The sequence below is a fragment of the Scylla paramamosain genome, chromosome 5 (assembly GCF_035594125.1).
Source record: "Scylla paramamosain isolate STU-SP2022 chromosome 5, ASM3559412v1, whole genome shotgun sequence".
Lineage (NCBI taxonomy): Eukaryota > Metazoa > Arthropoda > Malacostraca > Decapoda > Portunidae > Scylla > Scylla paramamosain.
In genome coordinates, this window is record NC_087155.1 from 11,498,297 (window position 1) to 11,511,539 (window position 13,243).

Genomic DNA, 13,243 nt, shown 5'->3' on the forward strand with positions numbered 1-13,243 from the left:
GAGACAAAAGACTGGCATGTTATTTCAGGAAATGGTTCAGAAATAGAAGAGGATTCTTCCAACAACATCAACACAGGATGGATTTTGGAAGAAGAGTTTGATGCAGTGAAAAATCAAGACAAGGCTGATGAGGCTTGTGAGTATCTAGCTCTTGCCATATGTCACATGAGCAGAGTAGGTCAGGATCATATGACTGTTGTTAGCAAGGAAAGGAATGTAAAACAGGAAAATATTACAGGTATTTTAAGTAACACAGGCACAAATTCAGAGCATGTTAATTGCTTAGAAATTTTAGATTCCTTAGACAGAAATTTAGTGATGAAATTTGATAATGCTAGTGTTCCTACTTCAGGCAAATCTTTGAAACCACAACATGTAGAAGGTATGGTGACAAAAAATACAGAAACTACTCCATCTTTCAGTAAAAACATATGTATGAATACTTCTAAGAGAGTTTGTGCTGATGGTGTCTATGGTAAGGTCTTTGGGAAAGTGCATTCTGCATTCCCAGTTTCTTGTATCAGGCAAAGTAATAGTATGCTGTATACCATTTCTGATGAATCTGATAGCAATTTTAGTTTACTGTTGCCAAAAGAACTCACATTAAATGTGGAAAGTGCTCTTGCTAATGAAAAAGAATTTACTAAAAAACAAAGCAAGAGTAGAATTAATAGAAGATTGTGTCCAGAGGATTTTATGCTTACTATCAATGATTCAGAACCAGACACTGTACTAAAGAATGAGGCCATGAACTCTGAGGGTGATGAGCAATCAGACTCTGTATCTCAGAATGCTGAACATAACCTAAAAACAAAAATTATTAAAACTCGTTCTGGCAGAAAAACTCGCTTTACATTTTTTTCTCAGACTCTTAATGATGATTTTGATGACAGTGACTTGCCCTGTGAAGACACTAACTCTCCATCAAAAAAGATAAAGTTAGAATTTGAGTCAGACAAATCTCCCCTTATTAAACGAAAAAGAGGAAGGCCCCGAAAGGTCTCAAGTGAAAGTCTTGCTCTTGATAATAATGTGGTTGATGATATTACTGTTGTTCATAGTGATTCCATATTGTATGACGAGTCATTTAATCCACAAGAAGTTAGAGGTTTTAATTTGCCTTTCAAAATGAGCACATCATCACCAGATCCCATCCTGTCACTCATCACAGGTCATATCACAATGAAAACTCAACAAGAAGAGAAGTTATTGAAAATGATGAAAGACCATCAAAGAGAACAATCTGATATTTTGAAGGAAATTGGCAGTATCATGGATGAGCTATGTGATAAGATGAAAAAAAAACAAATAATTACTTGCAGTGACTTTAGTTTTAAGGAGTAGGCATTGGGTGTCAGCCATTATGGAGGCAATCTTGGGGTGGCATGCATAATCTGGCTGTCATATATGGTAGTCTTTCTGTGCCAAATTAATTCCTGTAATATATATGGTCTTCCAATTACTGTATGAAAGACATTTACATCTTTTATATCTTGTGAGATTTCACTACCCATTAATTTCTTTGTTATGCCTTTTTGGTAAATTTTTACTTTCTTGACTGTCTCAAACTGTGATGGCTGCCATGTTCTTGATCTTGCTCTTGCTGTTAGCATTTTAACCTAAGTAAATATAACTAAACTTAGCCTAACCTGACTAAACCTAACCTAACTTAACCTAACCTAACTAAACCTGACCTAACTAAACCTAGCCTAACTAAACCTAACCTAACTAAACCTAACCCAACTAAACCTAACCCAACTAAACCTAACCCAACTAAACTGGTAAATATGAAATAGAGCCGCAGCAGTAGTAGGCAGCTTCCCATTTATTTTTGGTGGCTAGGAGCATTATAATAAATTTCTCACAGGCATATATATGGGGTTGAAAAATGCTCAAAATAAAAGGCTCTATCTGATGAGAGAGGTAATAATTGCCACAGTTCCATGGGCAAGAAAGTAATATAATACTATCTTTTCTTGGATGTCACACTGCATTTGAGGAATGGTGATCCAGTATAAGAAGCACTAAAATTAGACTATGACAAAATGCCCAATTTACAATGTTGTTGTTGTTGTTGTTGTTGTTGTTGTTGTTGTTGTTGTTTGTTGTTGTTGTTGTTGTTGTTGTTGTTATTTTATTAGCATTTTTCTCTTTTGGTCAGGTATGAGCTATGGCATTTTAAACATCTAAACAGTTAAGTGTCAGAAATTCAGGTCTCAAAAACCTGGATTTATATGGAAGGATCGGATTAAATGAATATTGACCAACTGATCCTTAGTGCAATGAGTGGAATAAATTAAAGAAGAATTTCTACATTTGTACAGTTTGATTTAGTCTCACCATGCTACACCTGGCTTTTGCATTTCCTTGGGACTTAAATGCACAGTGTCCTCTTTGTCAGTCATCTTTTGATAGTATAAAGGTGTGGACAGGAAGTGTGAAGATCTGCATCTTGCCTGGATGAACTGCTCTCAGTAACTGTTGACAGTAGAGCAAATGAGCAAAGAGTATTTCTACCTTCAAATCTCATTCCAAATAAGCTACTAAATTTTGCCACTCCAAGGAAAATGCACATCATAAAGTGGAGAATGGCTAAACTGTAGGTTAAATTTATAATTTTTTTGATGAATACTTGTAAGACAATATTTGTATCATACAACTCTCTCTCTCTCTCTCTCTCTCTCTCTCTCTCTCTCTCTCTCTCTCTCTCTCTCTCTCTCTCTCTCTCTCTCTCTCTCTCTCTCTCTCTCTCTCTCTCTCTCTCTCTCTCTCTCTCTCTCTCTCTCTCTCTCTCTCTCTCTCTCTCTCTCTCTCTCTCTCTCTCTCTCTCTCTCTCTCTCTCTCTCTCTCTCTCTCTCTCTCTCTCTCTCTCTCTCTCTCTCTCTCTCTCTCTCTCTCTCTCTCTCTCTCTCTCTCTCTCTCTCTCTCGTTGGATCTCAATACAGTGAAAGCATAGTGAGGAATGTCAGTTCATTGAAAAAAAAAAAAAAAATCTTATCTGGTTGTCATTACTGTGAGGCCTTTTATAGAACTCAGGTTGTTTTATAAGGTGAGTCATTTAGTAATGTACATTTTGCAGATACCAGTAGATAGAATAGGGATGAGCAAATGAGGAAATTTCTTTAGCCTCAAATTTTATTTTGTTGGATGTGTGGATGAAATCAGTATTGCTATCTAAGTGCTGCAAATATAACAAATTTACTACCCATTTTTAGTTTCCAATATACATACCTTTACCTCTCTTTTCCAGTATACAGTGCATTATACTTACCTTTCTGTACTTCACAATCCATTTTCTCTTCTGATATACAGTGCATCACACTTACCGCTTGTTTATAATCATAGCATTCATGTTTTTCCATTAATGTGGAGAGGAAATAGCCTTGTCATCATTGCAAATTCCTGTGAAAGACTATCCTTTGATTGAAAATAATCCTCTTCCTATTTGCTAAATTTCTGACACATACCATAATGATTCTGTAAAAGCTTTTCACTAGCTTTAGCATCCATTGGCCCTCACCACATATGTCTGCTAATTTGTGCCATAGAGTATGTGTATATCAGTGTTATAATGCAGTTTCTCCATCTTTCTTTTTTTTTCTATTTTGTGATGACTTACATTTTTTTTCTTTTTGATCTATTATAGAAAAGTACCTACACACACACACACACACACACACACACAACTATTACTTCATCCTTATCAATCACCTTTCTGACATAGAATTACCTATTATAGTATTTGATTTGTATGTTGTTGCATCTGTTTTAAAATAGTAATTGTTTATGCAAATGTATTATAATCTTAAGAGGTCTTTATATCTGGAGTGTTTTGCTGCATTTTAAGTACAGCTTTTTGAATGACGTCCCCTCTATTAAAACATCAGACTTTTGTAGACTTAGATTGTTATTAATACTCATCATGTGATTTGTGTTTATTATTTATTACAAAACTTTTATACTTCAAAATGTAGTACAACATAAATATATCACATAAGCTTAAAAATACAATATTTTTCATTACTGTATGCAGCCATATTTACATGTGGACTAAGATCAAGCAAAATAATGACTTGTAGGATGGCTGTGGGATAGATGATATATTTGCCAATGGCAAAGCATTGGTGAGGTCACATGAATTATCACTTACTGAGACCTCAACATGACAGCCAATAATGTAAGCATAGTATATTGACCAAAAGGAAAAGAAAAGAAAAGAAAAGAAAAAAAAGGTATCCACTAGGAAGTGATAATTTTGCTATATGTTTATTTATGGAATAAGTATACAAAAGTTATTTTATCTACCTAGGCAAAAATATGGACTAGTGAATGCTTTTCATTCAGCATGTAGAACCACACAAAGGCATTTTCAGCTTTATTTGCAGTATAATGTATCATATGAAGCACTGGAATAAACAATAAGACTACAAATACAAACTGTATATGTGAACAAAAAGTTGAACGAGAAGTGCACTACTTATGAAGCTAAATTGTGGTACTGAAGATTATATTGCTTTACGTAAAATAATGCATTGCACATTCTAATTTTGTTTAGCAGAAAGTTGGAGTTTTAGCAAATGATAGGTATATGCATACTGCACTGGATGGAAATAAATTCTTAGGCGTATGTGAAGTTCATCCTAGGTGAATTTTTACCTGTGACAGTCCATGTGAGAGTCACTGCAATGGACAAAACAACTGTAGCAGCAGAAATAAGCCCTCTAACTTGGTAGCAAAACTTATGTAGAATAAAGAATTTGTCCAAAGAATGAGGATATGTCCACAGATGAAGACTGGTGCAGCTTACAGACATGATTTACCATTCTTAGAAATGACAATTTGTGCCTCCAGATGTACCAGACATGTTAACTCAAACCTGTTCAGATATCTTAAGATTGTGATTTTGTATAATTTAAAATAGTCACAGTAAAATCTGCCTGTTAATGATGAGGACCTGTGTTTGCTTCATATGTAAAGATAGGAATGATAATGCAATAAAATAAAATAAATCATAAGAGATCATGAGGCTTGATGCAGTGGATGCAAATGTATGTTAAATATAATTTCTGAATTCATTGAAATTTGTTAAAATAGTTTATTTGACTTTTAAAGTATTGCAGTAAACAACATAATCTATTTGTAATTTTTGAAAAAGAAAATTAATTTGGTCTTTAAGCCTGATTTTTTAAATATTTTCTTCTAAGAAGGCACAATGTCCTGAATCAGCCCTGGGTGCAAGGTTTATGAGCCTTGACTGATGGATATCAGGACATCACTGACAAAAATGTTTCTTTCTTTTCTTGTTACATCTTTTAAGTGATGTTAATAGCTTTTCAACAATGTATGTCACAAGAAATAAAGGTAATTTTTTTTCATTACTGTGTCCAAAATCCAAATCCCCAAAACTCTCATAAAACAAGAGATATGATCAAAAGTAAAACCTTCAGTTCTGTGTTAGTGGTGGGAGAGCAAAGTATAACAAGCATATTCACAGTGTTCTGAATGGTAGGGAGAATGGGCCTGCAATAAGGTGCATGGACTTGTTACAGCAAGGAACATGCCCCCTGTGCCAGTTTTGAAAGAGCTGAGAAATCTCAGCCATCATTTCTGGCATTATCACTGCAATATGAGGAAACTTGCTGAGAGAGTTTTTTCCTTCTCTCATATATAGCACAGCAACCTTAACCAAGGCTCTCAACTAATACATGATAAGTACAGTTTCATACAGACTAGATAACATCATATGGTCCTAGACAGGACAAAATATACATACAATCTTTGGTATTTCTCAACTAGATATACAAAAAGGACTCCTCTCACAACATCAATATGTCAACATTGTGATGCAATATATTTCTCCATCTCATAACACCAATATACTAAAATAGCAATTGACTTTGACAATTTGAATATACATCCATTTTCACTTGGTATATAAAACTGTCCATTACAAAATGGATGAAACACACACACACACACACACACACACACACACACACACACACACACACACACACACACACACACACACACACACACACACACACACACACACCACCTTTTTCATCCTCAGATTGATAATATAGTATAATTAGCCATGCTCTTGGTTAACTGGATTATTTATTCTGTATCCAAGAGAGGTTCTTCTATTACCCTGCATATCCATATTGCTGACTGCACTGTCTGAATCATCAAACTGGCTATTTTCTTCATGGATCATTGAGTAAGAAGTTCTAGACACAGGATCACGAATGGAGACTGGTTTTGACTTTGGCCAAGTACTTAAAAAATCCTCCATTCTTGGCATGACTTGCAAAGTTCGTCTCCAGTCCCTGACTGGGACAGGAGCAACTGATTTCTGGGTCACAGTCTGTGGTCTGTCATCTACACCATGTCTATTCATCTCCACTGTATCACTCTCTGTCCTAGTATCACTGGCAACTTGAGACTGGGTTGGATGAATGTCTTCACTCTGTTCTGTTAAGTACAAAACAGATGTGTTATTTGGATCTTTTGGATCCAAAGAAGAAGCACCAACATTAACTGACTTTGAATTATTTCTGCCCTTAAGATGAAAGAGCTGTATATAGTCAGTTCTTGTTGTGCTCTGCTCTTGTAATCCTACAGAAGTATTCCCTGGACTGAGCCCTCTCCAAGCACTAGAAGTAGTCGTATTCAAGAGAGAAGCTCCCTTTCCCGGTGGGAGAGAGATGAAAGTCCAATTGCAGTTCTGTTCATCACTGTTGTCGCCACACGAGTCCCGACCATCACAGACGAGGGCAGCTGGGATGCATCTCCTGTTCCTATAACATAAATAAATGTCATGTTTGATCACGACTTCTCTTTTTAGACAGCTGTGCTTCTTTTCCCACTGACATGGCAGATTTTTTTTTTTTTTGAGTTAATGTACATGTATGTAAATACATACTTATAAAGGTCAAAACTGGGTAACATATTTTTTTAGGTCACAATTCATATTGATACTCTACTTGGATGCACCATGTCTCAATAAAAGTACCTCTTCTCATTGAGAACAACACTTAGATATGTAGTTACATAAAAATGCTTATCATTAAAACATCATTTATGAGTGTTAATGTGATTGACAACAATAGTGATGTTACTTAACCTGATGGTTAAAATCAATATATGAGCTATAAGTATATCAATAATATGTATTTAAAAAGATTTAAAATTAATATCATGTATGGTAGTTATGAAAATACCATGAAGGAGTCAGTTAATTTGTATGATGAATACAGCTGTTCTCTGTTTGCCATAGTTAACCATGAGATGGATCATCACTCACCGGCATTGATACTCGTTGGATTGGCACCGTCCAGAGCAACCGAAGGGTTCATCTGACCCATCCCTGCAATCCGCCAACCCGTCGCAGAATTGGTACTGGGGGATACACTGACTGCTGCGGCAAGTAAACTGAGTGTCAGGGTTGGGGCACACTGAAAACACACACAGGTACCGTCAGACACTGAGAACTGAGATCCGCTGTTGAGTGGATGTGTGCGGGAAAGGGAAAAGGAAAAAGATGGGTGAAAAAAAAACAACAGGTAAGCAGAAGCCAATTTCTTTCCCAATTTCAAGGCTGCATTGCAGTGTACACCATTAAATAACAGAAGAGCCAGAAGGCACATGATTTTGTATCATGTAGATTGTTATTTTCATAAGGACCACTGTATTCTGATAACATTTCATTACAGTTACAAAGTTTGAGCAACATTTAATGTAAAAAAGAAAAAAAAAAGTTTGGCAAGTGCACAGTTTAAAAGTGAGGTTTTCAGTTAGCTCAATGTTGCTGTGTCACTTTATTCTTGAAAATTCACACACTACTTGAAATCTTTTCCCATTACAAAACTGGCTGTCTACTTCCTGCTTAATGGGTGGTTCAAAGCAGGTAGATGTTAGTAACAGGGAAAAATAAAAATTATTACATCTGCAGTGCAAAATAACACATAAATCCTCATTCTTATTTGTTGAAAATTAGCTAAACATAAAAAAAAGGCTCTACCGTGCAAGAGAAAAAGCCTTACCTTCTTTTGCTGTAGCCATGGTGAACCATCAACATCAACCCAAGTCCATGCAAAAAAATAAAATAGGAAAAAATCATGCAGTATCACAGCATGCATGAGCAATAGTCCAACAAACACTGCAAACACATGCATAAACTCTTTCCAATTTGTAATTATACTAATCTTGCAGTTAATTTGAAATGAAATACAAATCAAATTACACCATCTAGTAGGGCTAAGGGAGTTAGGATTTGCTGCAGACATTGCAATAGAAAGGTCAGGAGGCATGTGGGAGGATCGAGGGTTTAAGTCCGAGGGGTAGCGAATCTCTTTGTTCTCTGCATCTGCATTGGGTATGCCTGAGTGTGATTATTCATCTCTGCTTTTACAGAGTTGTCACATGTATATTCTTTTTTTTGTCTGTGTAAAGCATATATTCAATATTTTCTACAAACTATCACCATTTTATTTTTCAAAGGGAGTAAACAGAGGAAGTGTTAGAGGGCGTACACAGGTACGCTGTCTTTTTCTGGTTTCTACAGTGCATACGGAAATGTGGTATTTTTGACAGTAACGTGAGGTGAGGCAGAAATACTGTGATATTTACGTGGCAGCAAGAGGAATGAGTAATACATCAAAATAGCTTTTGGATGTAAGCAAGAACCAGGATGAGTGTAGAGCCTATTCAGGCAAATCATTTTCAAAGAAAAGTTATCATTGGTAGTTCTGTAACTTGGTTTGCAGGTATCAAATGAAGCTCTAAAGTGTGTATACCTGTGCTTGTTCACAAACGCAGTGCATATTACTCATTGTAAAGTTAATCAATCTCCTGGATGAGACTTACAGGTGGTGCAGTTGGCTTCATCTGAGCCATCCCAACAATCCATTTTGCCATCACACTTTGAGGTTACAGGGAGACATGAAGTATTGTTGCCACACTGGAACTTATCTGGACCACAACCTGAAGGAGAATGTAATTAATTGACTCAGCTATCTCTCTTGTGTATTACTTCACTTTAATAAATGTAAAATATATGGCTGAAGGTACTTGCTGTTTCTTTCTGGTTGTGATTCTTAGATTAAAATGTTTTCCTTAAGAAGCTTTAGATACAGAGCCTGGGTGAAATATGATAATATATGAGTATATAAAACACTGTGTATGATGCAAGTATGTTTGAAGATCTTGAATTATGCTACTACCTACTGCAGCCATCACTGGAAGACTGGTTAAGGATTTTAAAATGTTAAAGATGGCAGGTGGGGATGAGCTGGAGATGAGGGGACTGACATGAGGACAGAGTATCCTTGTGTAATATGGTGTGGTTCAGCATGACACTTCTGCTTCTTAAAAATTAACCACGTCTTGGTATTTTTTTTTTAATATGTTTAGCTTTCTTCAGTCTGAATACATTCATTGTTCTGTTCACGTTGGGGTTCTGATGATAACAGTATGCATATAACTTGTGATAAACTATAATAAGTTTGTTGCTTTTTCTCCTTTAATATCTACACTCAAATGGTTTCTTGCATTGATAATATTTTCCTCAAAAAGCTGTTAATCACAGCCTTCATCACTCTTTCACCTTTGTCAGTAATACCACAATTGTTGTAATTCAGTAAAATTATGTAACTCTTTCAGTTAACACTTACTGCAGTGCTGCTCATCACTCTGATCATAGCAGTTCATGTGTCCATCACACCGCTTGATGAAAGGGATGCACAGTCCATCAGCACACCGCCACTCATCATGTAGACAGAGAGAGGCACTGTGGCACTGGAAGGCCCTGGACCCAAGAGCTTGGCACACTTCAGTGTCAAGTGCACAGAGCCCTCCGCAACCTAGAAACATAAGGGTTTTAATTTTAAAAGTATATCTCTTAACTTTTAAACCTATATGTATCTCTTCTCTGCCTACCAGGTTGAGATTCCACTTAAAGATGGTGGCTAAAATAAGATGCCATTGCTCACTATATGAATGAAAATACAGTGGAAAGAGTCCTCATTCCTAGAGATCAGTCCCTCTTAAAACCTTCAACAACATACACAGAATGCAGTGGCACTATCCTTCCAACCTGGCAAAAGTGTGTGGTTAGGAGTGCATAAAATTACTCAGCTTGCCTCTTTATACATGTAGTAGTATCTAGAAAGAAAATCAAAGTGTGCAATGTGCTTACCAGTCCTGTCCCCTGAGTCCCGTGCAGGCCGACATGTAGGGTATAGCTCTCCCTGTAGTCCAACACACACCTCCCCAGGCAAGCATGAGTCACACAGCCGCTCTGTGGGGTATACATTTTTATTGCACTTGTATGTATGAAAAAAGAGGACAACTAAGAATCAAATTAATGTTTCAATTAGATTGTTATGTTGTTTTAATATCATAAAATACTTATATATTCTGCTAACATTTTACTAATATAAGAAAATTAACTGAAACTTGATACACTGTTCATGAAATATTTTAGAGATATTAAATGAACATTCTGAAAAAGCAATATTCACCATTGACAACTTCATCCACTCTCTCTTCTTTCTGTGGCTGCTCTTCCCTCCATGGTTTTGAGGTGCTTGTGGTGGTGGAGGTGGTAGTGGTTGTAGTTGAGCTGGTGGTGGTGGTTGTGGTGGTGGAAGATGTGGAGGTACCAGTGGTGTGGTGGCATTGGCATGGTCGAGTCTCCATGTCTCCTCTTGAGCCATGTCCAGTCAGGCCTGATGGCAGGCAGGGCTCAATGCTGTTCACCAACAAGCCTTGACCTGCATCCAGCCGACATTCCCGGGTTCTGATCTGGTCATACTGTGGGGAGCATGGGGAGCAGGAAGACCATGGACTCCAATCTCCCCACCCAACATTGAGGTTTGCTAGATGATGAGAAGCCTCCATGACCACTGTGGAAGACTCCTGCATGCCACCAGCAGTTGTGCTGGTGGTGGTAGTAGTGGTTGGTGGTGGGGTGCTGGACGAAGGTAAGGTGTCCACTAACACCTCAGTGAACCTAATGGACGTTATATCAACAGAGTATTGCCCCAACCATTCATGCCCATGACGGTTGTGGAGCCCTCGGAGGAAAACTGTGCCTAACTTCTGAGCAGCAGCCACGTCAGCTGTATTGAGCACCAGCTGGGCCCGAACCAGTAGGGAGCCTTCTGACAAGGATATGACTTGACTGTGGTTGTATTCATGAGCCCAAACTGATGCTTGAAATAACATGTCCAGCTGAAAGAGGAAGAAAAACTGTGAGCAAACAAAACCAATGTATCCACAGTAGTAGACAGTATGGTAGTTAAAATGAGGCATTTAACTTCTATTTTGTGTGTGTATATATATATATATATATATATATATATATATATATATATATATATATATATATATATATATATATATATATATATATATATATATATATTCTGTTAGATAATATTAAAATAACAGTAATGAATTCATCTGAGGTTAGATTAATTAGCTTAGTTTAGATTTAGACTCATTCAGTTCATTATTTTACCGCTTATCTCTCCACTGTGTTGGTCACAAATAAAAAAAAAAAAGGCTCAGAAATAATATTCATTGTCTATATATGAATGGGATAAAGTTATTTTCATAATATCTAATCTGTTTATTTTACTAATTTGAAAATTTAAGTTGAGGCCTATGTTATAGTACAGTAAAATCCCTCTTATCCGGCATTCGAGTATCCGGCAGCTTCAAGTATCCGGCACATTTTTCCCCGAGCCTTAAAATCAATAAAAAATCAATGTGTACTCATAAAATCGATTAAAATTCTCGCACGAGGCATACTTTGTCCATTGGCCACCAGAGCGCACTGCTTTGCGCCATCCGCAGCCCACTGCACTGTGTTTACTCAGTGACTCAGTCCCGCGTGTGCACTGTTTATCGCCTGACGCCTTCATCATGCCTAAAGTTGTAGAAAAGAGGAAGCGTGTTGTGCTTACACTTAAGCAGCTGATCAGATCAGCTGCTGATTAAGATCAGCTGATCTTTGTTATGGTAAGATGCGTGAGTGTAGGGTGGTGATTGTGGACATAATTTCACTTCTATTCAAGTATCCAGCAATATTCAAGTATCCAGCATGTCGGCGGTCCCGTTGATGCCGGATAAGAGGGATTTTACTGTAATGCTTGATTAGCGAACGTGAATGTAATATGAGAGTAACTAAGGGATTTTGAAGTCCATTCTAGACGAAAATGTTGAGAACTTCACCTATAATCTGACGTGTATATATATATATATATATATATATATATATATATATATATATATATATATATATATATATATATATATATATATATATATATATATATATATTGTTGACTAGTTAGTTGATGTTGAAATCTGTAGTTGGTATCACTGCTGTGGTAACAAGGGGTGAGCGGGTCACGTGACCAATCAGTGGTGCCCAAGACGTGCGTGTCGAGTATGCATCGCCTTCCTGGCTGGTGATTCTGACATTTAAAGGGAGAGTTGTATCTTATAAAGAATGGAAGGCTTTGCCAAACCAATAACTGCGGGAAGAAGGCTTTTAAGCATTTTGGTAAGTGACTGTCTATTTCTCATTGTATTTATCCCTAAGCTTTATTTGTTTACTTATTTTTTTTAATAACATGTAAATTGAGCTGAATTTTGTCGCGCAGAAGCGGGATAATATACTTGTATCCAACATAACCAACAAATACGTCTACAAGTAGTAAATGTGTGGCCCGTATTCACACACACACACACACACACACACACACTCACCTCGTTCTCGATAGACTGGGCCATGGTTCGGTACTCCTCTGACGTGGGATCCTCGAGGCCGGGCCAGAAATTCTGATTCGTAATCCTAAACTCCCCCTCAACCACACTGCTCCCTGGAAAACAAAAAAAAACAAAACATGGTTAGCATGACAAATACTTACTAAGGAACACTGTATAATTTCTTAATTCTGCATCTTGCCTTGTCCATTTTTCTCTTATCAACTAATAGGCGCTCTCTCCCTCAGGCTGCATTGCCCTTTCTACCAATCCAAGTTTTCCCACCCACCTCTTCTTACCCGCCTCTCAAAAATTCTTGACTCCTTACTCCTAAGACACGATGATATAATGGTACCATTATTTATGAGACGTGGTGATATGTTTGGTTCTAATGTTTATCACCGGTTTCAACTTATCAAACATTAATACTGCAACTATTATACTTACTCATACTATGCGGAAT

At 37.0% G+C, this 13,243-nt stretch overlaps 2 protein-coding genes across 4 annotated transcripts in view; one reads left to right on the top strand and one right to left on the bottom strand.

Annotated features, from left to right (window-relative positions):
• Positions 1–9,074, top strand: part of LOC135100526 (uncharacterized) — a 29,782-nt gene extending 20,708 nt beyond the window's left edge. The window contains exons 17-18 of one of the 3 annotated variants that reach the window (XM_064003499.1): positions 29–136; positions 7,283–9,074. In XM_064003499.1, the coding sequence (XP_063859569.1) occupies positions 29–136; positions 7,283–7,365 (191 nt within the window). In that variant the 3' untranslated portion in view covers positions 7,366–9,074. Of the gene's footprint in view, positions 1–28; positions 2,104–2,161; positions 2,719–7,282 lie in introns of those variants that run through there. The other 2 variants (XM_064003500.1, XM_064003498.1) reach the window with 2 other exon arrangements.
• LOC135100527 (serine protease nudel-like) lies at positions 8,849–13,028 on the bottom strand. Its single transcript, XM_064003501.1, has 5 exons — positions 12,784–13,028; positions 10,527–11,238; positions 10,202–10,303; positions 9,678–9,866; positions 8,849–8,988 (listed from the first exon to the last, which is right to left on the bottom strand). The coding sequence occupies exons 1-5, from the start codon at positions 12,805–12,807 to the stop codon at positions 8,849–8,851; spliced, it is 1,167 nt and encodes a 388-aa protein (XP_063859571.1). The 5' UTR covers positions 12,808–13,028.
• Between the last annotated feature and the right edge of the window lie 215 nt (positions 13,029–13,243).

Excerpts from the sequence above, each read along its gene's own strand:
- LOC135100527 (XM_064003501.1), bottom strand. The coding sequence starts at position 12,807 with ATGGCCCAGTCTATCGAGAACGAG. Across the intron at positions 11,239-12,783 it reads CCCAGTCTATCGAGAACGAG|CTGGACATGTTATTTCAAGC; the intron begins GTGAGTGTGTGT and ends TTCCTCTTTCAG. Across the intron at positions 9,867-10,201 it reads GGACTCAGGGGACAGGACTG|GTTGCGGAGGGCTCTGTGCA; the intron begins GTAAGCACATTG and ends TTATGTTTCTAG.